The 26,718-nt window shown below is 38.9% G+C and overlaps 2 protein-coding genes across 3 annotated transcripts; both read right to left on the reverse strand.

Annotated features, from left to right (window-relative positions):
* Nucleotides 1-2,638: 2,638 nt before the first annotated feature.
* Nucleotides 2,639-5,076, reverse strand: ss18l2 (ss18, like 2). Its single transcript, XM_041790757.1, has 4 exons — nucleotides 4,934-5,076; nucleotides 4,598-4,674; nucleotides 2,977-3,061; nucleotides 2,639-2,872 (listed from the first exon to the last, which is right to left on the reverse strand). The coding sequence occupies exons 1-4, from the start codon at nucleotides 5,000-5,002 to the stop codon at nucleotides 2,819-2,821; spliced, it is 285 nt and encodes a 94-aa protein (XP_041646691.1). The 5' UTR covers nucleotides 5,003-5,076; the 3' UTR covers nucleotides 2,639-2,818.
* Nucleotides 5,077-10,558: 5,482 nt separating this feature from the next.
* Nucleotides 10,559-25,835, reverse strand: lsm14ab (LSM14A mRNA processing body assembly factor b). 2 transcript variants are annotated; one of them, XM_041785403.1, is made up of 10 exons: nucleotides 25,496-25,835; nucleotides 24,421-24,584; nucleotides 23,698-23,851; nucleotides 23,055-23,249; nucleotides 22,805-22,888; nucleotides 17,192-17,371; nucleotides 16,789-16,954; nucleotides 13,194-13,220; nucleotides 12,606-12,846; nucleotides 10,559-12,468 (listed from the first exon to the last, which is right to left on the reverse strand). In XM_041785403.1, the coding sequence occupies exons 1-10, from the start codon at nucleotides 25,617-25,619 to the stop codon at nucleotides 12,445-12,447; spliced, it is 1,359 nt and encodes a 452-aa protein (XP_041641337.1). In that variant the 5' UTR covers nucleotides 25,620-25,835; the 3' UTR covers nucleotides 10,559-12,444. The 2 variants fall into 2 exon arrangements, with proteins under 2 accessions (XP_041641337.1, XP_041641345.1); XM_041785411.1 differs by having other exon boundaries at nucleotides 17,192-17,368; nucleotides 25,496-25,832.
* Nucleotides 25,836-26,718: the final 883 nt, after the last annotated feature.

The following is a 26,718-nucleotide window of genomic DNA, read 5'->3' on the forward strand; positions in this document are numbered from 1 at the left end:
GAGCCCAGAACAACCTCCAAAGACATTAAAGGTAAACTCCAAGGTCAAGGTACATCAGTGTCAGATCACACCATCCGTTGTTGTTTGAGCCAAAGTGGACTTAATGGGAGACGACCAAGGAGGACACCACTGTTGAAGACAAATCATAAAAAAGCGAGACTGGAATTTGCCAAACTGCATGTTGACAAGCCACAAAGCTTCTGGGAGAATGTCCTATGGACAGACGAGACAAAACTGGAACTTTTTGGCAAGGCACATCAGCTCTATGTTCACAGATGCAAAAATGAAGCATACCAAGAAAAGAACACTGTCCCTACTGTGAAACATGGAGGAGGCTCTGTTATGTTCTAGGGCTGCTTTGCTGCATCTGGCAGGGGGTCTCTTGAATCTGTGCAGGGTACAATGACATCTCAAGACTATCAAGGCATCTAGAGAGAAATGTGCAGCCCAGTGTCAGAAAGCTTGGTCTCAGTCACAGGTCATGGGTCTTGCAACAGGATAATGACCCAAAACACACAGCTAAAAACACCCAAGAATGGCTAAGAGCAAAACATAGGACTATTCTGAAGTGGCCTTCTATGAGCCCTGATCTAAATCCTATTGAACATCTGTGGAAGGAGTTGAAACATGCCGTCTGAAGAGGGCACCCTTCAAACCTGAGACAACTGAACCAGTTTGCTCATGAGGAGTGGGCCAAAATACCTGCTGAGAGGTGCAGAAGTCTCACTGAAAGTTAAAGAAATCGTTTGATTGCAGTGGTTGCCTCAAAAGGCTGTGCAACAAAATATTAAGTTGAGGGTACCATCATTTTTGTCCAGGCCTGTTTCATGAGTTTGTTTTTTAAAATAATTCTGTTGAACCACAATTCAAAAGCAATGTCTGATTTTCATTGGTTAATTTTCATTGAATTTTTATTTATTATCACTTTTGTCAGATTCAAGTTATTTCTGTGACCATTGTGGGTTTTTCTTTCATTAACAGAGGGGTACCAACAATTTTGTCCACGTGTATACCAATTTTCTTCCTAATATGGGAGATAAGATATTTGAAGTGTGGACAAAGAAAGGGCTAACAACATATCTTTGATTTATACATAAAGGTGCATTGCAGAACTTTCAGTTATCTTAGACATGGCCTGGAAGCAGAGGATTTTTAGGTACCTCTAACCATGCCATTATTTTCACCAAACATGCCAATTAAAAGATTTTGTAACAGCAGAAAATTATTTTTACAAATCTTAAACTCTGCTTTCTGCTGAATAAATGTATTTCTAAATTATAATGCTCTACTTAATGCTAAAGATGATTAAACCTGACACATTAAAGAGAAGAAAAGGAAAGCTACAGGAATAAAGCTCTCAGTAAAAAAACTGATAAGAAATGTGTTGTTTTCAGTGTTCATTAACAAACTCAAGGGACTGGAGGGAACACTGCTAGAAAAATATTTCTATGTGCCTCAAGACACCAGACCAAGAGAAATATAGAGATAACAGTAGAAAATGTTGGAGTGTGGCTCAAGTGAGGCGAATCACTTCCATATAGTCTGGGATTGTCCCAAACTGACTTTATATTGGAATGGTTTTCATACAACATCAAGTAAGGTATTCAAAACTCAAATGCCTTTGAATTCTGAGTCTTTATTTGGGTCACATTTTATGTCTGAAGAAGAGGAGTGACACAAAACTGCTGCAGGCTCCTTCTGCAGCAATAAAAAACGTATTACAAGAAAATTAAACATAGTGGCACCCACTTCAGAAGACTGGTATGGAATAATTCTGTAAATATATAAAATCGAGAAGTTTGGGCCCAGATGGCCAAGTGGTTTAAGGTGCGCCCCGTGTACGCTGACAGCCTAGGTTCAAATCCGGCCTGTGGTGCTTTTCCTGCATGTCTCCCCCTTCTCTCTCATCCCTGTCCTCTATCAATAAAGGCACAGAAAGACCAAAATAAATCTTTATAAAATGGAGACACTGACTTATCCTTGGGGATTCAAAAACAAAAATTCTACCAAATTTGGAGTAAGTGGATTGAATTTATTGCACCAATACTAGTCACACACCTTCTCCTCCCTCAAATGGGTAACATCATTGTTATAAGCTCCCATGGTCCTTGGGTAAAAAGTTAAACTTTTATTTTGTGATTAGAATAAGCAAGAAATGTTAATGCACACACCTGAACGCTGGAATGTAAGTTGTATGTGCTTTGTTTTTTACAGACTTAACTCGTGTGTATATGTAAACTGATTGTGTGATGGACAATTTTGGAAGTAACAACAAAGAACTGATGGACTGAAGCTGAAGTGAGTGGATCCATGGCTTGACACGGTTGATTCCTTTGCATAGACTAATAAAGACTAGAAATGGTGCTGCTGTATATTTTGTGCCTTTTCAAATTGAAATAAAATTACAAAAAAATATAAAATAAAAAATGAATATCTGAGACAATAGACAAAAATCTGGTGAAATCAAAGTTCAGAAAAAAACTATGATAAACACCACGTGCATTAGAAATTGTGCTACATTTTACTCACAAACGGTTTTCGGTGAGGAAAAAACACTTTTCATTTTAACGAGAAAAAAAGTGTAGTAGTGCAATATCCCTATACTGGTGCATTTTAATAACAGCCATTAGGAAACCAGTTTTTAAAATAAATTTCTCTTTAATAAATCAAATACAAAAAATACTAAACACTGGTAATGTAAGAATGAGAAATATTTCTACTTCATTTGAATAAATACTGGTATGATTTGTTATGAAAAAAATAATCCTTCCAAAAATAACTAGACAACAAATGTTTGTTCCACTGGCAGTGGCAGCCATCATGTCACCTCATGTCCATTCACAGGAGGAGCTGGTGCTTCACTGGATGTAGACTGAAACAAACAAAACAAAGGAGGAAGTATTAGTATTATGTCTGAACTTACTTTTACATGCCCTCAGGAGACAGTGAAGATAATGGCAAGTGGTCTGTCCTTACACTTGAAGCAGGGGGTGTTGTGTCTGGGCTGGCATCAGCTATAGTTGCCAGATAGACGATGTTTCGATGCAGGATCTGTTGGTATCTGGTGGATAATCAGACATCAAAACTGTTATTACACTACACCACAAGACACAAACATCTGCAAACATAAATTACAAATATTACTGCAAATAGATGTGACATCACTCTGCTAGCCACTAGAAATTAAGACTGTCAAACCTGTTCATACTTTGATAGTTTTTTATTCCCACAGGTTGAAAAAGTGTGAGACTATTGTACTCAAGTAAAAGCACAGTTACTTTAGTAGTAGTAGTTGCACAGTTATAGATGATCTTCCCTAATTGGCATAAAAACATGAGAGTATGGATCTCCAACCTTTATAGTTAAGTGGAATGCTGAAGCTGTTTTAGGATGTAATGTGGACTCATTCTCTGACATTTGCTACTGACCTTTATGTGTAGTCGAAGCCAAACAACTGGCCAGTTTTCTGTCATGACAGACAGCTAGAACCTCCTCATTTTGACATGTATTTCATTTTATCTTTCTCAGTAATAGATGCTTTTTAAAATGTATTGAAGTGCAAAACTTTCCCCAAAATATACTTAAGTACAAGTAAAATTTCCGATTTCAAAATATACTCAAAAAAGTATAAGTAAACAAAAAAGCTTCTCAATTACAGTAACTTGAGTAAATATTATTTTCCGCCTCTGCTGATGCCACATATTTTTAAGGACACATTACTTATATATGATATCTTATTGGTCTATAGCGGTGGTTCTCAACTGGTGGGTCAAGACCCAAAAGTGGGTCGTGAGGCCCCTTTAAGTGGGTCGCAGGTGTGTGCATGGGGAAAAAATTGTCTATAAAACTCCATAAAGCACGCACGTTATGCCCTGTTTCATTGTTTTCTTACACCCTTTGTACTGTCTTAGGCCCAAGCTCTACTGTTTCTTATTAAATACTTCTGACTGATCAAAAAAGTCTCCAAAATTTGGGTTGCAATTCTCCTTGAGGAGTTCAACGTGGGTCCCGTGACTAAACTCAACCACTGGTCTATAGCATTGGTTCCCAACCTGGGGTCCAGGACCTCCTGGGGGGCGCCAGAGATCTCAGGGGGGTGCCAGGCTTTGTCTGCTCTGAGGCTGTCAAGATTAAATGAGCATATATTATCTAAAATCATGGCAAACCTTTACTTAAAGAGTTTATACAAATGTCTTTTGGTATAATAAACACATATAAACCTATTTTCTTTGAGTTTTGTCTATGAAACAATGAAAAATGACATTGATTTTTACAGTTAAGACTGTTCTGGTGTGACTGTTTGGCTCTGAAAACAGGATAATAATAAAGAGGTTTTGTGAAAGTAGCTGGCATACTAGAATTTATGTTCAGTGTTTGGAGGAAAAGGAGGAGGTTTAAGAGAAAACAACAAAGTACCCAACACTGGACGCCTGAAATGTGTATTTATTTTTTACAGGGCAATCAAAAAAGGTATTGATATTATTTCATTTTTTAGTATTGTAGCAAAATTTAAAATTCTGCGATGGTGACAACAACTATAAATAAATGTATGTCTTGGCTACACAGGTGTCCGGGTCGTGTAGATGTACTGACTTACTGTACACACTCCACTGCTCGTCCTTTCTGCATGTATTCAGTGATGCATCTGATTAACTGATCATTTTCATCCAGCAGCTGTGACACACAAAAGACAGACATTCCTTACACTGCCATTCAAGCAATGCCAAATAATCAACAAGCATAATAACAAATGAATGATGTCTCTCAGGATTAGCAAGTACAAGATAAAGACGGGCTTCAAGGAAGATAACCGATAACTGCTACACGGGCTTGTGGCTAACCGCGTCTCTCCGCACCTGTAGCTGTATTACAAATAAAACATTATGTTAAGGTTTGTTATCGGCCTCAGGGATGCTTTATGACACCGTCTTACCCTTTGTATTGTTTCTTGGTTAATTTTCGCTTTTCCTCGTAGTTTCTTTGGTACAAAAACGATAGACATGTTGAAACATTTACCACTGTTTCCAAGCCAAAACTTCCGGTTACGGTCCTTTTTCTTCTTCGTTGGTGTTGGATTTACCCAGCCGTTTCATTGTTGTTTGACTGTTGCCATCTTGTGGAAAGAAAACCTCGAACTAACAAAAAAAAAAAAACATATTTGTTTTGTTACATTGCGTGTCCTTCCTTCAAACATCTGTTTTCATTACTGCGTTTTCCTTACAGAAAGACATGCTGAGTTAAATGTAATGTAGTGACCACATTACATTTCTTCTGTAGGTAATAACAATGTAAGTGGTACAACAGTCCCAACGATGGCTTGTGCTCTTGCGCCACCCACAGGCCAAAATGTCAAAAGGCTGCCCTGTCAGAGTACGTCTACGTCACCGTTACAACTAATGGGCGATTTTAACATAACGACACGTAATTATCAGCCTACCATTCCATCAGAATACGGCCGGTAAATACACAGATATGCCGCATAATGAAAATAAAACGTTAGAAATGGCTTCTATGAACTACAGCGTTTCTCGACCTAAGAAGGGTACACTGTCAACCAGAGGAGGAAAGTCACTGATTACATTTAGTCAAACTGCTGTAGTCTACTTTTACTTTTGAGTCTCTTTTCAAAATAAGCACTTTTACAACTACATAAGCTGGTTTAACCAGAGTAACTGTACTTTTACCTGAGTACAATAGTCTTATAGATACAATTATGATAATGATTCCGCATCTCATTTGAAACAATCAGGGGTGGGAAAATTACACATCCAAATAAAATAAAAGTATAGTTAACCTGGTTTAAGATTATTTAAGTAAAAGTACTGGACTAGTAATCTACTCAAGTAAAAGTAAAAAGTACTTCATTTAAAGTTTCGTCTAAGTTCTGACAAGCTACTAGGGCTGATTGATTTGGGAAAATAATCTAATTGTGTGTTTATCAACCTTATAATTTTAAGTAAGATTTGTCTGCCAGGCCACTCACCTCAGCAGTTTGGAAGTGAGGCATTGCCCTGCCCACCATAGAAACCACTTTTGGCTTACAGCTAATGGAAACCCAAAATTTAGTCTCTCAGAAAATTAGAATATTGTGGAAAAAGTTCAATATTGGAGACTTATGATGTTACACTCTATCGGCCGATTAACTCGAAATACCTGCAAAGGTTTCCTGAGCCTTTAAATGGTCTCTCAGTCTGGATCAGTAGGCTACACAATCATGGGAAGACTGCAGACTTGACAGATGTCCAGAAGACGATCATTGACACCCTGCACAAGGAGGGTAAAACACAAAAGGTCATTGCTAAAGAAGCTGGTTGTTCACAGATTGCTGTTTTCAAGCACATTAATGGAAGTTGAATGGAAGGAAAAAATGTGATAAAGTCACTCTCGAACCGGAGACAACATCAGAGGTGTCTTATCTGGGCTAAGAACAAAAATGATTGGGCTGTTGCTCAGTGGTCCAAAGTCCTCTTTTCAGATGAAAGTCAATTTTATATTTAATTTGGAAATCAAGGCCCCAGAGTCTGAAGGAAGAGAAGAGAGCCACAGAATCTGCGCTGCTTGAGGTCCAGTGTTTTTGGTTTCCACAGTCAGTGATGATTTGGGGAGCCATGCCATCTGCTGTTGGTCCACTGTGTTTATCAGGTCAAAGGTCAGCACAGCCATCTACCAGGAAGTTTTAGAGCACTTCATGCTTCCCTCTGCTGACCGGCTTTATAGAAGTGCTGATTTCATTTTCCAGCAAGACTTGGCTCCTGCTCACACTGCCAAAAGCACCAGCACCTGGTTTAAGGAGAATGGTCTGCGTTTGATTGGCCAGTAAACCCACCTGACCTAAACCCCGCAGAGAATCTGGGGGATTGTGGAGAGGAAGATGACAGACACCAGACCAACAACGCAGAAGAGCTGAAGGCCACTATCAGAGCTATGAACCTGGGCTATATAACACCTCAGCAGTGCCACAGACAGATCGCCCTTATGCCACACCACATTGCTGCAGTAACTAATGCAAAAGCAGCCCCGACCAAGTATTGAGTGCCGTACATGTTCAATACTTTTCAGTAGTCCAACATTTCTGTGTTCTAATAATACTTTTAAAATTGGCTTTAAGTAATATAGTAATTTTCTGAGGTACTGAATTTTGGGTTTTCATTAGCTGTAAGCCATAATCATCAAAATTGAAAGAAACAAACACTTAAAATACATCAGCCTGTGTGTAATAAATCTATATCATATATGAGTTTCACTTTTTGAATTGAATTATGGAAATAAATCAGCTTTTTGATGATATTCTAATTTATTGAGATGCATATGTATATTATGTCTATGGGTGTGCATGCATGTGATGGGCTGAGAAGTAGCTCATCTGAATGGCTCGAGAAGATTCCATGTTGAAAAAGAATAGAATAAAAGACAAAACTTGCATATTCTTCTCTAGGGACATTAGGAGAGTCTCAAAAATCTCACACACAAATGCAGCATGATTCACAATTATGGAGCGCTCTGTAAATGCATGTAACAAAGTTTGTACTTAAATGTCACAATGTATGAAAATGGTTTGGATGAAAAATACAAATATTTTCAATGAAAATATTTGTATTTCAGTTAAAATATTTGTATTTCTTGTCTGTATATTTAGATTAAAAACATTTGTGTGTGCATCATAAAAACATTTTAAGGCACATATTCTTTTGAGCATTGAAAAACATTTTTCTGAAGCGAGTCTTTTATATGTCAATTCTAAAATATCTCTATATAAATCCAAATATATATTTGTGAATCTTTTGTGTGCATTAATTACTTTTGAGACTTATTAAGCCTAAAAAAATAACAGACTGTTTGTGTTCACTCAGGTTAATTTATTATGTTTTGTATGTTTTTTTTATGCACCTGACATGCAGTTGAATCGTCTACCCATATTCAGTTCTATTTTGGAATTGACTGTTTTTGTAAGTGAAGCTGAATTCTGCTGTTAAAGTTCCTTTCTGTAGTGACCATGCTCAGAGTAAAATTCAAGCTTGGAAGAACTTAACATAGGAGGACTGTTTTCATTTGACTGTTTCATTTCCATCCATCCTGTCATTCATTAACACTCATTCACATGTGTTCCTTTCCCCACTCTGGTCATAAATTCTGCCATGACCTCTCCTGATCCAATCCTGCTGCTGTTGTCTGAAAACTAAGGATGCACGATATTATCAGCCGGATATCACTGCATCTGTACTGGCAGATATTAGCTTAAAAAGTAAGTTATTGGTATTTGCAGAAAAAAAATAATCTGCTGATAATTTGGCTTTTAAATTCAGCTTATGTCAGCTGTAAATATCAGCAGTAAGAACAAATAAGTCGGTGGAGTTTTAGGCTGGACCAACAGACCTACATCGGCTGATGCCCTTTTCTTTATTCATCATCATTCCTTAAACTTTAAAGTCTGTTTGAAAGACTTAAATGTATTAATTTGTTCATCCTCAAACTTTATATTGTTTTTAAAGGTCTGAGGTTTAGGTCTGAGCTACATTTAAATATCAGTATCCACTAAAATTATTTTATAAATATCAGCATACTGGCAATCATCCAACATTGTGCATCACCACTTAAAACCTGTTCCCCTCTCCTCTGCAGTCAGTCTGTTGTGCGACTGTTGCAACCTTCCTCCAGCCATCTCTATTATAATGTCATCGGTTTCCAGCTCCTTCTCTTCATCCTGCATCATCTCATCAGTTTTTGGGTCAGGCTCCTCAGAGCTCCACTTCTCATCTTATCCTACTCCTTCCATCACCACCACCAGTGTCTTGACTCCATAAGGGGGGATCCTAGCCTGCTGTCAGCCTTAATACCCATTTAAATTTATAAAGATATCACAGTGGAATCTCTCCACCAAAGACATTTCACATTTCCAAACATGTAAAATAAATCACTCATATCACAGCTATCCTGATTGAAGTACTCTTGTTTGACTGAGACAGGTTACACAGGATGACAAAGTTTTTGATTTTACAATTTATTTCTCCAAACAAGGCAAAAAAGGCAAATAAGGCAAACAGGAAATTCAATATTTTCAAAAAAAACATTTGAAACCAAGGCTCGAGAAATTATTTAAAGTGGTTTAAGGTGTGGGTCTCTACTAGAAGGCTAACAGAAACTTGGAAGAAGAGGAAAAATCTCCTAAAAATGAAATGATGACACATTTATACATGTATTTTATACATTATCAGTAAATATCTAGATCTACACGAGGACAAAATTTTTAGCCCCATATGAAAATTTCAGTTTTTCTCCAGTATTTCCCAAGTGCTGTTAGAGTGGAGAATTTTTACCACAGCTTTACTAAACATCCTAGTTTTATTTTGGATGCTTGCATTATTCTATTTTGCACACAAAAATAAAATTATTTCACAAAAGAACAAAAACTACCAGGGTCAAAATTATTAGCCCCCTTTAGAACTAACCTTTTAGTGGAGCCATTGCAAAAACCTACCTAGAAAAACTTCCCTTTTGCAAGAGAGACACCTTGAAGCCAGACTAAAGTCTGCTAAGGACCACCTGGAGAAGGATTATGAATACTGCAAGCAAGTCCTTTGGTCAGATGAAACTAAACTAGAGCTCTTTGGCCACAGACATGTTGGTGATGTTTGGAGAAAGGAGGGAGAGGCGTGCCAACCAAAGAACACCATCCCCACAGTGAAACATGGTGGTGGGAGCATTATGGTGTGGGGATGCTTCAGTGCATCTGGAACGGGAAACCCTGTCAAGATGGAATGAACCATGAAGAAAGAAGGATATGTGGAGACTCTGAAAGAAAACCTGAAGCAGTCTGCATCAACACTGGGTCTTGGTCGTTGCTTTTTCTTCCAACACACCCTGGTGAAGAACTATCTTCAGAAGACCAAAGTGAGCGTTGAAGTGGCCTGCACAAAGCCCTGACTTCAATCCCATTGAAAATCTGTGGGGTGAACTGAAGACCAAGGTCCATGCCAGAAGACCATCAAATCTGGAGGAGCTTGAGAGATTTGTCAAAGAAGAATGGGCTGGGATTCCTCAGAAGATGCGTCAGAGACTTGTTGAAAACTACAACAAATGACTGCAGGACATAACCCAGCAAAAAGGAGACACGGCTGACTATCAGCACCAGGGGGGCTAATAATTTTGACCCTGGTAGTTTTTGTGGAATATTTTCATTTCTGTGTGCAAAGTAACATAGCTTCAGCACCCAAAACAACACTTTGATGTTTGAAAAAGCAGTGTAAAAAGTTATTTGCTTTGTTTAACAGCACTTGAGAAATACGTTTAAATCAGTGACATTTTCATGGGGAGCTAATAATTTTGTTCTCATGTGTATGTGATCTGTTCTATGCATATTTACAATTTTAACAATAGTAGCCTTTGAATGTCAATTACACAAGAGAAAAGTTTTGGAAGTTGCACTTTTAGTTCTTGATATGCTTATGTACAAGTTATTTAAGAATTTTTGACATCATGGCAGGATTTTGTATCCAGTTATTTAAAGCAAACACTGTGAAAACTTAGAGGCATGCAATTAAACACAAATCAGTGATGTGAATATTGTACAACTCTTTATTTCACGTAAAAACTCAATTTTATTGATATTCTCAAGAAAACAATTCCTGGTTTACAATTCCAGTGACTGGAAGGAGTAACAAACATATGAAAAAAACATGTCAGCTGTGATTAGTTCAGTAATAAGTTTTGTCTCAAATTCATTATCGCTGGTTATCGTGGAGCCTGTATAAAGTGATGGGTCATGTTGGCTATCATGCAGTGATCAGCAATCTGTGAAATACCCATTAAAACAGCACTTTTTCACTGGGGCTGCTTTCTTCCAAACAACCTCAGTTATTAAGAGATTTACTTGTAGTGCTATTGATACTCTGCAACCTTTAAGTTAAAGGGAGAGCTGCAGAAAAAACCCTCTGAAGGCAGAAGTACTCTGACATCTCTGAAGTACCAACAAATCAGAGCAAAAAAAAGAGAAAAACAAAAGAAAAAAATATTCACCCTCCCTCCATCACACTGGCACCACATCCAGTTCTTGTCCCTTTCATCACAAATGAGTAAAAAAAATAAAGTGTTTACTCCAGAGAACAATCACATTGACAACAATGCAACAAGAGGAGCTACAAACAAGCCAGTGAGCAGATACGGAGCAAAACTTCTCTCCATTTGTACTGAACGTACTCTTTTTAGACATTTTTCTATTCATTTACAAGAATTCCCATTTTCAGTAAACAATCATGACACTACTGCAGTGAAAACAACGACAATGCAGATGACACTAACTGTAAGACAAGTTTAAGGATGCTGATAACAGAATGTTTAACAGACGGCTCAGAATGTTCTGGACAGAAGAGAAGAAAGAAAAGGTAAGTACTAAAATACGGTACTTTGTGAAATTTTGTTAATTATTTAGGCTATGCTTGATGCTTTTGAGTTCCTTTTTGGCAAAATAGCAAAAGTAATTTTTAATGCAAATTAACTTGTCAAGAGTCATCCTGACTGCAGGTTTTGCCTAATTAAAGTCCAGGCTTTCTAAAGGCATATATAGTAACGGATGTCTTACATTATCAGATATAAATCATAGAAATTCTCCTTTATTAGAGACCAGTCAAAAAATCTACAGCCAACAAATATTGCTAAAGCTATTTCTGTAAACCCCATACATCAATCCAAGTTAGAAACATCAAACAGAAAGCAAATTCATCTTAAGCTCTGAAGTGGCGGGTTGAAGGGTCACAGTATGATCTAATGACTCTAAATACTGAATGCACATTTCTAAAAACTAAACTAAAATTGTTTTGAGAGTCACAATTTGTTGGGGGGCACAGAGTGGAAAATATACATTCATTTATAATAATATTCAGTTTACGGTGTTTGATTTAGCTGGCTTTACTCGTGCTACTTCAATGTGAAATGTCCAAAAATAAAATTTCCTGCAAACTAAGAGAAAAATACTGAATGAATGGCAACCAAACTGAATAAAGTCAGAGCAGAGAGTACTACAATGATGCAACAGATGGTAGAGTGGGATTTGGTGCCAACATATAAGTAATAAAGCTATTGATCACATGAGCTGTGATCCACTCACAGTATCAGTGGGCTTATGCACTCAGCTGTTGTTATCAAACACACCTTCAAGAAAAAATTTACTTGATTGATGCAAAAATGCAGGACTAGTCCAAAGAAATGTATATACACATGTGAGTGGGGTAAATTTAAGAAGAAAAAAAAAACAAAACAAAAACAAAGAGCCTGTTTCTCAGAGAGGAGGACAGGGAGCTGCACTCTCACCCCCTGTGTAAAGCAGCCGACCCTGGTGCTGGTGACTGAGAGGATGTCTTTATTCTGTCAAATCCTGAAGCCAAAAACCCTCTTCAACAGGAATGATTTCATGATGAGGGCCAACCATTCTGTAGATCTGTCAGAGCTGTACTACGCCGCCACCTTGTTCTCCTTCTGAAATAAAAAAAAATAAAATATATATATATAATCAAACAAATCCGATTTCAGACAAGCCTCTAAATGTGATTGTTCAACATGGTGCACTTTAATTTACTTTGCGATTTGTGAGCACATTAAGCTGGAAGATTTACCCTGTATTCAAAGTCAGAAAAGTCCCGTCCTCCTCTACCACCCCTGAATCCGCCTCTGAATCCAGGTGGAGGACCCCGGGGTGGTCCAAAAGAGCCTCTGCTAAGTGGCCGCCCCCTGCCTCCTCTGGGTCCCATGTAGCCTCGGCCACGGTAACCTCCTCTTCCTCGATTATGTCTCAGAGGGATGCCGAAAGTCTCAGAATTCATCCGTCTCTCTTCAGCCCAGGTTGGCCTTCTCTCCCTGCCATACAAACACCCAACAGGATCCAGATTTTAGGAAGCAAATTTACCTCACCAGAAAATAACATGAAAGCATAACAGGTTGAATTGGAAATTTTATCTCAACTTTTATCCTGAAAAAAAAAAAAAAAAAACTCTGATGAGGCTGAAAACAAAAATTAACATTTTTTTATACTTCATGTGTGAATTGCTGTAGGTTAAACTGCAAAAATTGAAATTTAATAGCAAGTGACATTTGAATATTTCAGATTCTACTCTCCTCTTAAAACGGTGAAACCAATAAATAAGCATGGTAATAAAATAACAGGAGAGAGAGAGAGAGAGAGAGAGAGAGAACGTGGGACTAACCTTGAAAATCCTCTATCGCCCCCTTTACTAGAAGAGAAAAAGACCCAAATGTAAGTATCATTGGCACACATTTCAAATAAATGTACTAAGTTCTTTGGCTATTTTGTTGACTGTATTTAGGCATATGCAGACCAAATTGAGACTTATAAAAATATTTCACCAAAATCAAAAAGGCTGTGAAGTCACAATCCTAACACTTTATATCAATACAGACTCCGTTGTTGCAACCGTGTTTTCTTTGGCAGCATGATAAACTGTATGAAATCATAACTGACTGGAAAAGTCTGTCTGGTGCCAAATCATAACAGACTCTCACTAGCTATACTTCAGCTCAACCATAGCCTAGTTTGACAATGCTTCTAATTCAGGATGTTTTACTCTGGCATTTAAGGTAAAGCACCAGCTGAGATTAGGGGTGGGTAAAAATACTGATTAATTGATGCATCGCAATATTTCCCCCCTCAATTCAATATCGATTCAGCAAATCCTCTGAATCGATTCACCTCCTGGCCAGTGGAGGTCGCTGTGTGTGTGATTCACGTTATATGGACAGAGGTCGCACTCGACCAAACAACAACCAACCATAACCACGTTATGTGAGATTTAGCACAATTTCCAAGAGGAAAGAAATATTATTAAAGTTTACATGCACTTTAATTTTTCAGTGTTTATACAGAACTGGCATGTTTTTACTTTTGTACACCTCATGCACAAATTAGTTATTACTGTGCAAATTTTTATTTTCAGATGTTTTATTGCTAAAAATGTGAGGTGACCTACCACATATGTTCACATGGGCATGAAAATAATTATTAAAAATTGTCAACAGGTCATTTGTGTATTTCTACTTCTTACTGAATCAACATCAAAGCATTTAAATCAATATCGAATCGATATCGAATTGAATCTCAATCTAAAGAATCGAAATTGAATTGAATCGTGAGGTTCTTAGCAATACCCAGCCCTAGCTGAGATGGTTCTGACTACATCTTACACCTAGTTCATAGCAGGTGTGTAGTCTTCTGTAAAATACTGCAATCATGGTGTATTGTTTTGATAACTGACATTTAGGAGAATAAGGATTTTAAGGGGTTTTAAAAAGGTTTTTAGCTGTTTGGCATTGGCAGTGGGTTCTTTCTAATAGGTTACATCCCTTGAAAAGTAAGACAACTGTGTTACGACTCTTTCGTTGGTTTTCCATAAGGAGGGAAAATTTAATCTGTCCAGTGATAGAGTACAGATATATCACCTTATGCAAGTTGATTGTTCACCACTGAGGTCTCTGTTATTTAATAAGAGCTGCAGACTAAAATGTGCAAGCTGTAGTTTTTTCGCCAAATAATTCTTTGTTATAAACTTGGCACAAAAAGAGAGGAAATTTATATTTGGTAGATTATTTCCCTCTTGTAACAATGCTGCCTGGCAATAAATCTTATACCGATGGAAAGCCTGTTTATTACCCTTTTAAATGGTGCCACATTTATAAGGAACATGCATTTGTGGGATGAGCAGCAGAGCTGAGTATGTGGGTTGGGCCCATGAAAAATTTGCAGAATCTTCTCTGCCAATGCCAAACAGCTTATTTTGCTGTTGCTATTGACTCTTGTTTGGTGTTTGGTGGAGTGGATGATTGAAATTTGAAGAACAAGACATATTGGCAATTTAACAATTTATTCATTTAACATCCCATTCTTCAACCAGCATTTGTCGCAAGTCAGCCAGTGTGGTTGTGTTGGCCACTCTGGCACGAACAGCACGCCCAAGCTGATCCCACAAATGTTCAATGGGGTTAAGGTCAGGACTGCTGGCAGGCCATTCCATCCTCTCCACTCCTAAATTCTGGATTCTCTGATAAACCCCACTCTGTGGGGGTGAGCATTGTCATCTTGGAGGATAGACTTTGGTCCCAGACTGTGGAGATATGGGATTGCCACTGGTTGCAGAATCTCATCTCCATACTCTCTGCACTGAGACTGCCTCCAATGATGACAAGCCTTGTTTTTCCAGTGAGGGAGATGCCGCCCCACATCATCAGACTGCCTCCACCCAAAAATGTTACTCTATCGATGCAGCAATCAGCATAGCGTTCTCCACGTCTTCTCCACACTTTGAGCCTATGATGCAACTGCCATAGGCAGAATCTGGACTCATCCCTGAACACATCCTCCACACATTCAGGTTCCAATGCACATGTTGCTGACACCAGCGCAAACACGACTGATGGTGAAGAGCAGTCATGGCAAGCCTCCTGGCAGCCCTATGAGACCGGAAATTGGCTGCTTACAGTCTGTTCCGAATTGTCTGGGCAGACAGTCATATTGTCCTGCAAACCTTAACTGCAAATCTGTACGAGACAGCCTAGGGTACCGAAGTGCTGACAGGGTGAAGACAGTCGTCTTAGGGTGGCACCCCAACTTCGCAACCTGTCCCTGACATCCCTTTTATATGGAACTTGGCCTTCAGTTTGGAGATGGTGCTAGGGCTCACTCCAAATAATGTCGCAACTGGAACACCAGCTTGAAGTTGCCCTATCACACGGGCCCTATCCAGATCAGTCAAATGTGGCATGCCGATTCTTTGAGCAGACATCTACTGACCACTGTAGCAGGGCCCATGCTCACAGGTGCTGCCAATCAGGTGCCAATCAGGCACCTGATTGGCAGCACCTGGGGGTACCAGAAGCTCAAAACAAGAGTCAATGGCAACAGCAAAATAAGCTGTTTGGCATTGGCAGAGATGATTTGGCAAATTTTTCATGGGCGCAACCCAGATACTCCGCTCTGCTGCTCATCCCACAAATGCATGTTCCTTACAAATGTGGCATCATTTAAAAGGGTAATAAACAGGCTTTCCATCGATATAAGATTCATTGCCAAGAAGCATTGTTACAAGACGGAAATAATCTACCAAACACAAATTTCCTTACTTTTTGTGCTATGTTTTTTAGTCTCATTTGTGCTTGTGCAGAGGCAGCAGTTAACAGGTCATTTTCAGCCATTAGTTTGTTCGGAGACAACAAGGTGTGAGAGGCAGTACTTGTTAAGCCTGATTTATACTTCTACATTAAATCTACATTGTAGCTATGCTGCAGTGACATGTGCCATTGGGAGAACTGCATACTTCACCAGTTTGTCCCCATCGCTCTGCGGTACTCTGCCAAAATGCTAGTCTGCAGAGTGATTTCTATGCTAGTTTTATGCCAGTTTCTGGTCCCATCATGCTTTCTGCTAATTTGTGTACAGGGACCACGGCTACTACAACGCATATGGAGCTGAAAAATATTGAGCAGCTGTTGATTTACTGCTATTCTTACAAAGAGGAAAAAAGAGAAGACATCAGAGAAGAATGACCACACAGTCACAGCACTAGTTTGGAAACAATTATGGAATTTGTCCCACTTGATTGGCCACTGAGGTGTAAAAGGATTAGGGAATGCACAATACCTCTGTAGACATTACCCAGAGACTGCCAGTCACTGGTGCTACCCAGTCGACCAATTCAGAGTCAGCATTTAGAATTAACTCCCCTTTGAAATTCAGCACTAGGATTGTCCTTATAAACAACTATTTAAACCAGGGACATGACTATAGAGTACCTTGGATCATCACAGGACAGGTTATCAAAGAAGGACTTGGACTTGTCATAGTAACATGTGTTTATCACAGCCTCCTCCTCCTCATTGGGCCCCTCAGTGGCTGGATGTTCTGAATCAGCGGTTTCTTCTCCATTTAGTGCCTTGTCAGCCTTGTCAGCCTTGTCATCTATGATTGAGGATAAATTTGCAACAAATTAGATGCAGTCGCCTGATACCAATTGATAGAAAAACTTGTATTATGGTGCAAGTAATTCAATGAAGGTGTAAGAAATTCACAGCGGAGGGCTTTTTTTCCCCTAAACTGCAACTCACATCAGTGGTGTTTTAAGAAAGTGTTAATTTGAGCCCATATCAAAGCAAAACAAACACTTCTCCCTTGTAAGGTCTGTGTTGGCATGCGTACCTTTCAGCTTAAGCTTGTTCTGAAGTTCTTTGTCAATCTCATCTTTGTGGAACAGGGCATTGGCAGTCTCAAAGTCAAAGTCTTCGTCAAACTTCATGGGTCCATCTCGTCGCACATTCATCTTGCCTCTGCTGCGGTTTCCTCTTCCACGGCTGCGGCGTGCTGACTGAGCAGCAGCTGCTGAGAAACAGAGGAAATCTCAAATCCAGCAATGCTAAAACAAGCAATATCTTGGAACAGTTGATACTAAAAAACTCAGAGACAATAGGGAATAGCTTCCTACTCAACACATCGAATTTAAAGTTCTGCTCAAGTGTTTCATTTTGGATGTCAACACTGATTCCAAATGAACAGTGTGGGACAGGAATGGGCTATAAAACAGTAACATCGTGTCCTGGGATTTAAAAAGGCACAGTATTGCCTTAACTACCATCTTGCAGATGATGCTGAGTGGTGAGCGTGTTTATATTAAATAAAGTTCTTATGACATGTGCTGCTGACCTCTTGCCCAGGTCACCCTTGTGAAAGAGATCCTGATCTCAACAGGTTTTTATATGGTTAAATAAAGGTTAAAAAAGAAGAATATGTGTCTTTTCCATCACTTCTTGTATGTCAATATGCTTTAAAAGCAATGAAAGAACTCATCGACAATGTGGGGACAATTTTCCAAATGATGAATGTGCACATATACGCTGGCATATATATTCTCGTGTGTCAGAGCATGGCACCGCCTGGCACAGCACTATGATCTTCTCTTAAGTCAAACTGTGCACCACTGGTTGAAATGTGATCCACAGCAATGTTTAGAAACACTTTAATTATTCTTCTGGGTGTAAATCAGTAATGAGAAATGATCTTAAGTTTATCTTTTAGACAACCATACATGCTCCGTGCAGCAGCAGCAACCTCAGGTACAACCATCAACAGTTTTTAAAAGTAATTGAACTTATCTCAGGGATTAAAGCAAAAAAAAAAATCTTTTGACTGAAATTTTTTTTCGACACCAAATCATATTACCCGACCATCAACCTACCATGCCACACATGTAAGAGCCTGTTTTTCTGCCTATCAGTCACTTCCCAGAGGTTTTCATGTAAAAAGGAGCATACTGTGTACATGCCCTTAGCCCAAGGGCATTTACACAGTATACTGTTCTCTAATAAAGCATTCGAGTTGTAAAAAGACTTTCAACCATCTCCATAACTTTTTAGTGCAAGTTATTTATTTTACTTTGAACAGCCATATCACTTTACAGAAAAAAAAAACTCACAGCAGCACCAACAATTAAGGACAATTAAGTGCATTTGTGTAAATGGCTATCCTGCTTTTTATTTCGTCTGCTTTTTGTTAGTCAAACCAAATGCCTCAAGTGACACCCATTTCTGGGGTCTTTCTGAATGGGCTACAGGTTTTGGGGCTCTGACTCCAGCAGTGGAGGAGAAGGCTGTAGCACAGGGGTCTCAAATTCATTTAGGGTAGGGGCCGGATTTGCTCCAATGAGACGTCCTGTGGGCAGCACAATTTTTTTTAGCAATATCAGCACGACCAACAACTGATATATAGGCTGCTGTGAGTTTTGAGTGCTGCATGTTTGCACACTAAATGGTTAATTAGCTACCTTAGAAGGAGAATCTATTTGCAAGTAATCTAAACAGGTCATGCAAGAATATGCTGTCCTTATAACATATGACAAGTTTTACAGATTTTAATCTTTTTAGAATCCACTGATGATGAATTAACAAGACTGGAATATCATTCAACATGACTGTTTATGGCTTTAAAACAGCAACCTATTCACAAAACCTGATCTGAGCCCTATTTCACCTGGCCTGGGCCTGCCTACACAGAGTCCAGAGAGGAGAAAGAGAGAAAGGAGGGAGGGATGGAGAGAGAAAAAGAGAGAGAGCACCTCATGCTCTTTCATGCAGAGATTCGCGCACTGCTGCCCTGCTACTGTTTGTAAAGCTGCAAACCCTCACCTGCTGAGGGAACACTTGACTTTAAACACATGTATGAGCCCTACAGCCGTTCTTCTGCATGTCCACTCTATCTGAATCCCCGACGTCCCTGCACAGGTCATGAACTGGGGCATCTTGGTGTGTAATTTAGCGCTGTGTCAAGATCAAAATTGCTGGCCTCTCATGCCTCATGTCTCATGCCTGGGTCCAGATTAGGATTAAGTGTTCAGTTATAAAGTTTTGTTTTTGTTGTTATGAGAGGAATTTTTACTATTTGACGAGACCTGGAGTTAAATACACCTCAGGATTTATAAACCATGTCCCGTTTAAACTTAAGTGATCATGACCATAATTTCACTTCCTGTTGACATAAAATTAAAACATATGTAAAGAAAATTAGTTGATATTACTTTGGTATAATAGATTGTAATAATCAGGGATTAAATCAGACAAAAGATTGAACTGAGTCCCTCACCAAAGCGAGATACGATGTCCGCATCACAATTAGGGCTGCAACGATTCGTCGACATAATCGTTTGTGTCGACTATAAAAATTTGTCAGCGCGGGAATTCAAGTGTTGACGTGTTGTATTATTGTTTTTTATATTGGTAAAATCTAGTACCGGCCGGTAAGGACTCATCTGTACTTGCAGTTCACTGCAGGAAGTGGTGGGGGCAGTATCGCTCCCACTGTTTACATTATTCACAGAAACTGAGAAGAAGAAGTTAAGCATGGTGGAAAGCACAGAGAACACACCAAAAAGCTGACCCAGAGCTTCCAAATATTGGGAACATTTTATAGAAAACAAATTGGCGAAACAAGTCAACTGCAAACTGTGTCAAGTCAAACTCTCATACCCTGGCAGCACTACGGCAAGGCACAAACACCTGAAAACGTAAACACACTGTAGCTGCCGCATCTTCAAATACCGCGAGTGGGCAAGTTTGCAAGGTGCATGAGTATCTTTTAGATCTTTTGCATTTAGTCATTGAGCCCTTTGTGCTTCAGGCACGAGGATTAATTCCAGTAGCCTACTTATAACATTGGTGCCGTACGTTAATCAGTCGGAAAACCATCTTTGATATTTGTTAGGGTAATGGTTTTTTCAGTAACGCTATTTAGTGTGCAATTTACTTTAGTGTGCAATTTACTTTAGTAATCAGTTCAATACTTTTATATTAGAGGAAAAACAAACCTTGACGATATAGCAACTTGACATGTCAAGTCAATTTGCATCTTCAAATACCGCGAGTGGGCAAGTTTGCAAGGTGCATGAATATCTTTTAGATCTTTTGCATTTAGTTATTGAGCCCTTTGTGCTTCAGGCACGAGGATTAATTCCAGTAGCCTACTTATAACATTGGTGCCGTACGTTAATCAGTCGGAAAACCATCTTTGATATTTGTTAGGGTAATGGTTTTTTCAGTAACGCTATTTAGTGTGCAATTTACTTTAGTGTGCAATTTACTGTAGTTATCAGTTCAATTCTTTTATATTAGAGGAAAAACAAACCTTGACGATATAGCAACTTGACATGTCATGTCAATTTGCTAAACCATTAAGTTTTCACGGGTGTGCACGCATAAGAAGGCGAGTTAAAACGGGGATCCAAAATAGTATGCCAAATAGCCACGATTAGTCGACTAACCGCAAAAATAATTGTCAGATTAGTCGACGTAAAAAATAATAATTTGTTGCAGCCCTAGTCACAATTACGCAGGGAAAACATTTGTCATCCCAAGCGCAGCTGTTTTGATCCCACTCAAGAGAAGTTTGGTTTTACAAGGCAAAAACCTCTGGATGCCTTTATAGACTTTTTTAAACTCCTATCCATATCTCTGACCCTTCCTGTCACACCAGTGATCTGTGATGTCTGCGTCGTTTAAAGAATGAGTTGAGGAACAACAGCAGCAGAGAATCTCAGACCAGCACCTTGGTAGCCTACTGCTGGCACTAAACTCAGACATAACCTGAGCCCTGGACCAAGCAGGAATCATTGATGCCTTCACCCTTAACAACAACTGGAAGATTGTTTATTATGAAAACATCAAACTAGCGTGTTTTTCGGCTGCAGTGTGTTAATTAAATGCATTTGTGGATTAAGGCACCTGCTTGAATTGTTCTCATCTATTAATGCTTATTCATATTATGAATATAAGATGAACTGGGCCTTTTGTTGGCTTTAAAGCTGCAGTGTTGGCCTGCAATTGGCCCGCGAGTTTGAGACCCATGGTGTACTATAACCCCTACCCTGTCTTCTTCAACAGTACATTAACTTCACAGAGACGTCAATAAGTAATGTGTAGTTTCCCCCCCCTCTCATTTCCAAATGACGGAAATCCGTCGTGGCGACAGAGAACTTTAATACATGTTATTTTTACCCCGTATATGTGAAATTAAGATCAAGTTCATCTATGCTTGTAGGATATTTTATGTAGGTGCTGAGGTAGTCTAACTTTTTAGAAGCTTCAAGCAAAGTGAACTCACGACTGGATTGAGCTGCCTTTGATGCCTAATGCAGAAATAAATAATGTTCAAGGCCTATCTTCATGTGTTTAAAAGCACATGAAAAATTATTTCACATTCCCAGATCCTGTCTGATAATAGTTTTGGTTTGCCATTTCTCATATTACCTCTAAGAGGAAGAGAGCGAGGAAGGAGAAAAGAGAGCACGTATGTACAATAAAGGGAAAGGAAAAAGGGACAAACGTAATTTGATCATCTGTCCTGATATCATTCAGTTTAGCTGTAAAGCAATACTTCAACTATAAATCACTTTCAGAGCCCAGTCCTAATGTCTGTAAACATGTAGATGAGTTTAGCAGTATCTGCAAAAGTATTTTATTGTATCTGCCTTTCATCCACACCCAAAACGCTTCTTTTTGAAACCAGGTACCCAGAGTGAACAAATTGGTGTACGCTGCGCATTTTTGTCTCCTTACTACAACCAAACGCGATTACGTCACAGCCCACTTAACCCGCATGTGTGAGCCCTGCCAACAACAATAATAAAGGCAGATTATATGATAGTGTTTATGCTGCAGAAGCTACTGATCTTCTACTCCTCTACTACCACCGTAATCAACAAATGGTCTTGGAGTGCAGCATATGCCACATGTTCTTAGATCCACCATGGAGTATAACCAGCAGGGCAGCCAAGAGAAAGTTTTGAGTGAGAGAAAAGTTTATGTGCGCTTGCTCCACTTATCGCTACAATGCTGTGTTTTCAGAAAATCAAAACAAAACAGAAATATATTGTTTTCGTGGACAAGGCCCTAGTGTGGGAATTGTATCACTATCAATCTTTTTCAGGCCACATCCAACAGACATCACAAAACATTCTATAGCCTTCCTAAATGCTTTTCATCTCACAAAACCCTTCAAACACTGATAGCAAACATTTTAGTTTACAACACATGCAGCGTATTTGTATACAGAACACACACACACACACACACAAAAAAAAAATCCCCACAACTATCCAAATAACGTGGAAAAATGTTTCATCCTCTCAAACTTTACACATTAATCCTGTAAACGTTTGTCAATTTCTTTGGGAATATTACAATTTCACACAACAAACTATAGACATAGCATTGGCTGTATCCAGGGTTTTAAATGAATAGTCATCAGAAAAGTTGTTAAACTACATACCGCCAAGTTGATGCTTATTGGGATCTCGATTTTCAACAGCTCCATGCTCATTATCAGGCTGTGACACTTTTTGAACCTCTGGAGCTGAGTAGAAAAGACACAAGTACAGCCACAAGTTTAACCATACAAAGAACTACATCACGAGTAAGTGATGGCTAAGCACCTATATAGAATACAACTGATGTTTTCTTCAACACATATTAGATAAAAACTACTACTTAACAAACATTTGCCTTTGGGCCACCTTCACCTTTTCTCTGCTCCAGGAGGTCAGGGGGTTTCTGACCACCAACGGTGTTGCTGGTGGGTCGAGAGGCTGCAGCTGCAGCCTGACTCCTCTGTCCAACAGGTGCAGGAGGTGCAGATGCAGCTGATGAAGGAGCCTTCACTGCCTGCTCCAGGGTGGGACTTTTTCTTAAAGGGTCCAGCTGAGGACTGGTGCATCCTGCAAAGACAGCGAAGTATTAATCAAAGATGTGGCTTTCTTTAAAAAAGGGACAGCTGCAGTACTAGTCTGACAGCAGCTGACAGAGGCTTCGGGTGTTTGGTTGAAGATCTGATGGTGAATGTCACAAAATGATTAACTGTGGTCAAAGACCAGGAAGTTTTCCTGCTTTTAGAACTAAGAAAGTTCTTTGAATTAACCTGTTATTGAAATCTCTCCAGTTTTTTTTACACATTTTATAGATATAAATGCCTTCAGTTTTAAAAATGAATCACACCAGAGAAAATTTCAGCACCACAAACAGCATTAACACATTAGTAAAACTACTGGCTTTATATTATATTGCTTAACAATTCATATAGTTGAGCGGGGAAAAAAAACATTCTTCTTTTTATGGCACATCTTTTAAGCTCTGTGTAGCCTTTGAATTAAAAATACCACTTCTTACCTCCAGGTGCAGCGGATCCAAATTGCTGAGCTGCAAGTGATGTCACACCAAACTGGCTGTATGGCTGAACAGGAGCTCTGCTGTATGGAGGAGCAAAGGGCCCTGCTGACTGGAATGAGGATGCTGCTGCAGCACTACTGGATCCAATGGATGACTGCAAACACAAATAAAAGAAACATTCACAAACAACCCTATCAAACAACATAGTTTACTATCCCAAATATTTACATGTCACAACATAAATAGCACAGGTATTACAAACAACTCTGGCACTAGACACACTTGATTACTAAGGCTGAGTTAGCTGTAATTAATGATATTTGATGCACATGTGCAATTCCTGTGTTGAGTTAAATGGTTCTCAGTGAAATGGGTGTTTCTGAAACTGTGCAAGTAAAGGCTGTAGGCTGAAATATTACACTTAAGAGCTTTTGTGTCCACATTTATGTTGGTAGGGCCCAATAACGCTTTACTGAGATAACTGCATAAGTTTGTCATTGTAACTGTGCAAATATGACCTTAAAACATAATCTTTAACTAGTTGTATTGAGCAAAGGTAAGGTACTGAAATGATGTTTCCCCATTAGAAAGCTAGTGATACAATTAACATTAAAGGTCATTACATTTATAGCCCTTCTATGAATTTTGTAGAAAATATAAATACGAAACAAACTCTCTTTAATGCAGGAATTTTAGTACAGGGATGAAAACCCAAGAACTTACTTGAACAATGGCAGGGTCCTGAGGCAGAGAGCTAGTGGCTTTAGGTGGCTCACATACTGTAAGATCCTTAATATCACTTCCTCTGAAAATTATGTACTCAAACACTTCATCCCGAGGTGGAATGGGTCTCTCAGTGGGCCGGTCTTCAGTGCCAAAAGAACGAACTGTTGATGAAAATACAAATATTTTAGATTTATTTACATAATAAATCCTTTGTACGACTATAAAAAACATGGACTTCCGTGCATATCCTTACTCTAGAAAGCTTAAGCGCAAACCAGTATAATGCTGTGATTCATCAAAAGAAAACGATCTAGAAAATTATACATCAGCAAAACCTGTAGATGGGCTCGATTTGATTTAAATGGCTGATTTCTATCGAGTTTTTCCTATGAGTAGGGGTGTTGCAATGCTTTACAAGACTAGTTAAACATGTTTGACAAAAATATAAATCGCAACATTTTTTAATCAGCAGAGAGTGCTATCAGCTTTGGGGGTCTCGCACAGTCATTTTCTACACAAACTTTGAAGGCTACGACAATTAAGTGTTACATCCTTATACAATTACAGGCCATCCATGCGAGAAAGCAGGGCAAAAACCACGCCAGATTACCCCACAGTGACTTTAAAAGACCAAAGTCTGACTAAAGTGATCAAAAATGATGGCCGAGTGGGTTTGTAGGGGTATGGTAAGGTTGTATGATCAACTCCGTTATCCGAGTTTCATTGATGATTCAGCCCTTCAAAGGGAAATTATGTTCCGCCAACAAAGCTGCTAATAACATTTGGACATAATATGTGTCTTATAATAGCAAAACATTAACTTTCTAGAATTAACTAGGCCATTTTGTCTCGACGACAACGGTCAGTGGTTTAACATTAGCACAAACAAGGTAAACAAAGGATGGCAAGTGTTAACTCCTGCACCTCTTGGCAAGTAGTTTGCTATACAGCTAGCTAGCATTGCTAACTAGCATGCATTTCTTATCAATATTCCTACTACTTAACCACCCTTGTTAGCACTCTAGGGTGCCTTTAGTAGTAACGTGGTCCACATATTGGCTACTTAACTTACCTTTAGCAAGAGCTACGGTCGAGTTCTCCGTGTCAATGGTGTACAAAATTCCTTCATAGCGGATCTCGGCCTTGGAGATTAGGCTAATTTTGCTGCCGATGTACGGCGTCCCTCCTCCGCTCATGTTTGTCCGTTCAATTTAAAAACGCGTGAAATCTTACTGAATTCGTGTTCTGTCAAATGAAACTGTAGATAAGCTGTTTCCAGAGCCGCGGTTAAAGGCTTCATGAAACGAGAAAGTAAACTACGCAATGACTCGGTGTCGTTTGTTTGAGGACTGAGCTCTAACACGACATGGCCGTTTACATTTTACTCTGCACGCCGCTAAGGATGCTGGGAAGAAAAGGCCTGTCTCGTTCGTCTAAAGTTGCCTCCTCTTTTTGTCACTTTTGTAATTTTCGCATCGTTGTAAAAATCTAATGCTTTGTTAAAAAGAGGGCGCGTGGTTGTTTTTCCACGTTTTACTGTTCTTTCCACGGGAAAATAATTTTCATTTACTTTCAGTGTACTTCACGAGGGGCTGAGTGTCAGCCGTACTATCGCGAGAATTCGCAGGCTAGCGCTTGTCACCTACCCTGCCCCCATTACCAAATAATACACACATAGACGTAGATATACTACGTTATTACTGCAGTACATGGATTCTTAGCCCGGCATGCAGATGGGTAGGGAAGATGTCCTGTGTGCCACGTATCCTGGATTTGATTGTTACCGTATTGTAGCCTACTTGGCTACAACGTTCAATGTCTCATCTTAGATTTGAAAGAAAAAACAAGATTATTTTCCCCACAGGACTTTTTCGAAAACTTTCGCCCAAACATACATGAAAGACCAGCAAGAATAAAAGCTAGGGAACCCAGGGGTAGCTAAATAATAATAATGATGATGATGATAATAATAATAATAATAATAATGTTGTTGTTGTTATTATTATTAACATTATTATTATTATTATTAGTAGTAGTAGTAGTAGTACAAGATTCATAATAGTCATAATAATAATTATTATTATCATTATGATTATTTTTATAGATTCAACAATGTCGGCAGTAAATAGGCAATTCATAGTCTGCCAATGCATAAACCAATGCTTTCTTAAGCTTTTTTTCTTTTAAGGGCATATCTTTTGAAAATAATTTGTTTGAATTTTTCTTTAGAAATTAATAAGTTTAATTCGTTTTCAGCACTGTGTTGCTAGTTAAGTTCATTAACACATTTTAGTT

The sequence above is a fragment of the Cheilinus undulatus genome, linkage group 1, assembly GCF_018320785.1.
Source record: "Cheilinus undulatus linkage group 1, ASM1832078v1, whole genome shotgun sequence".
NCBI classification, from domain to species: Eukaryota; Metazoa; Chordata; class Actinopteri; order Labriformes; family Labridae; genus Cheilinus; species Cheilinus undulatus.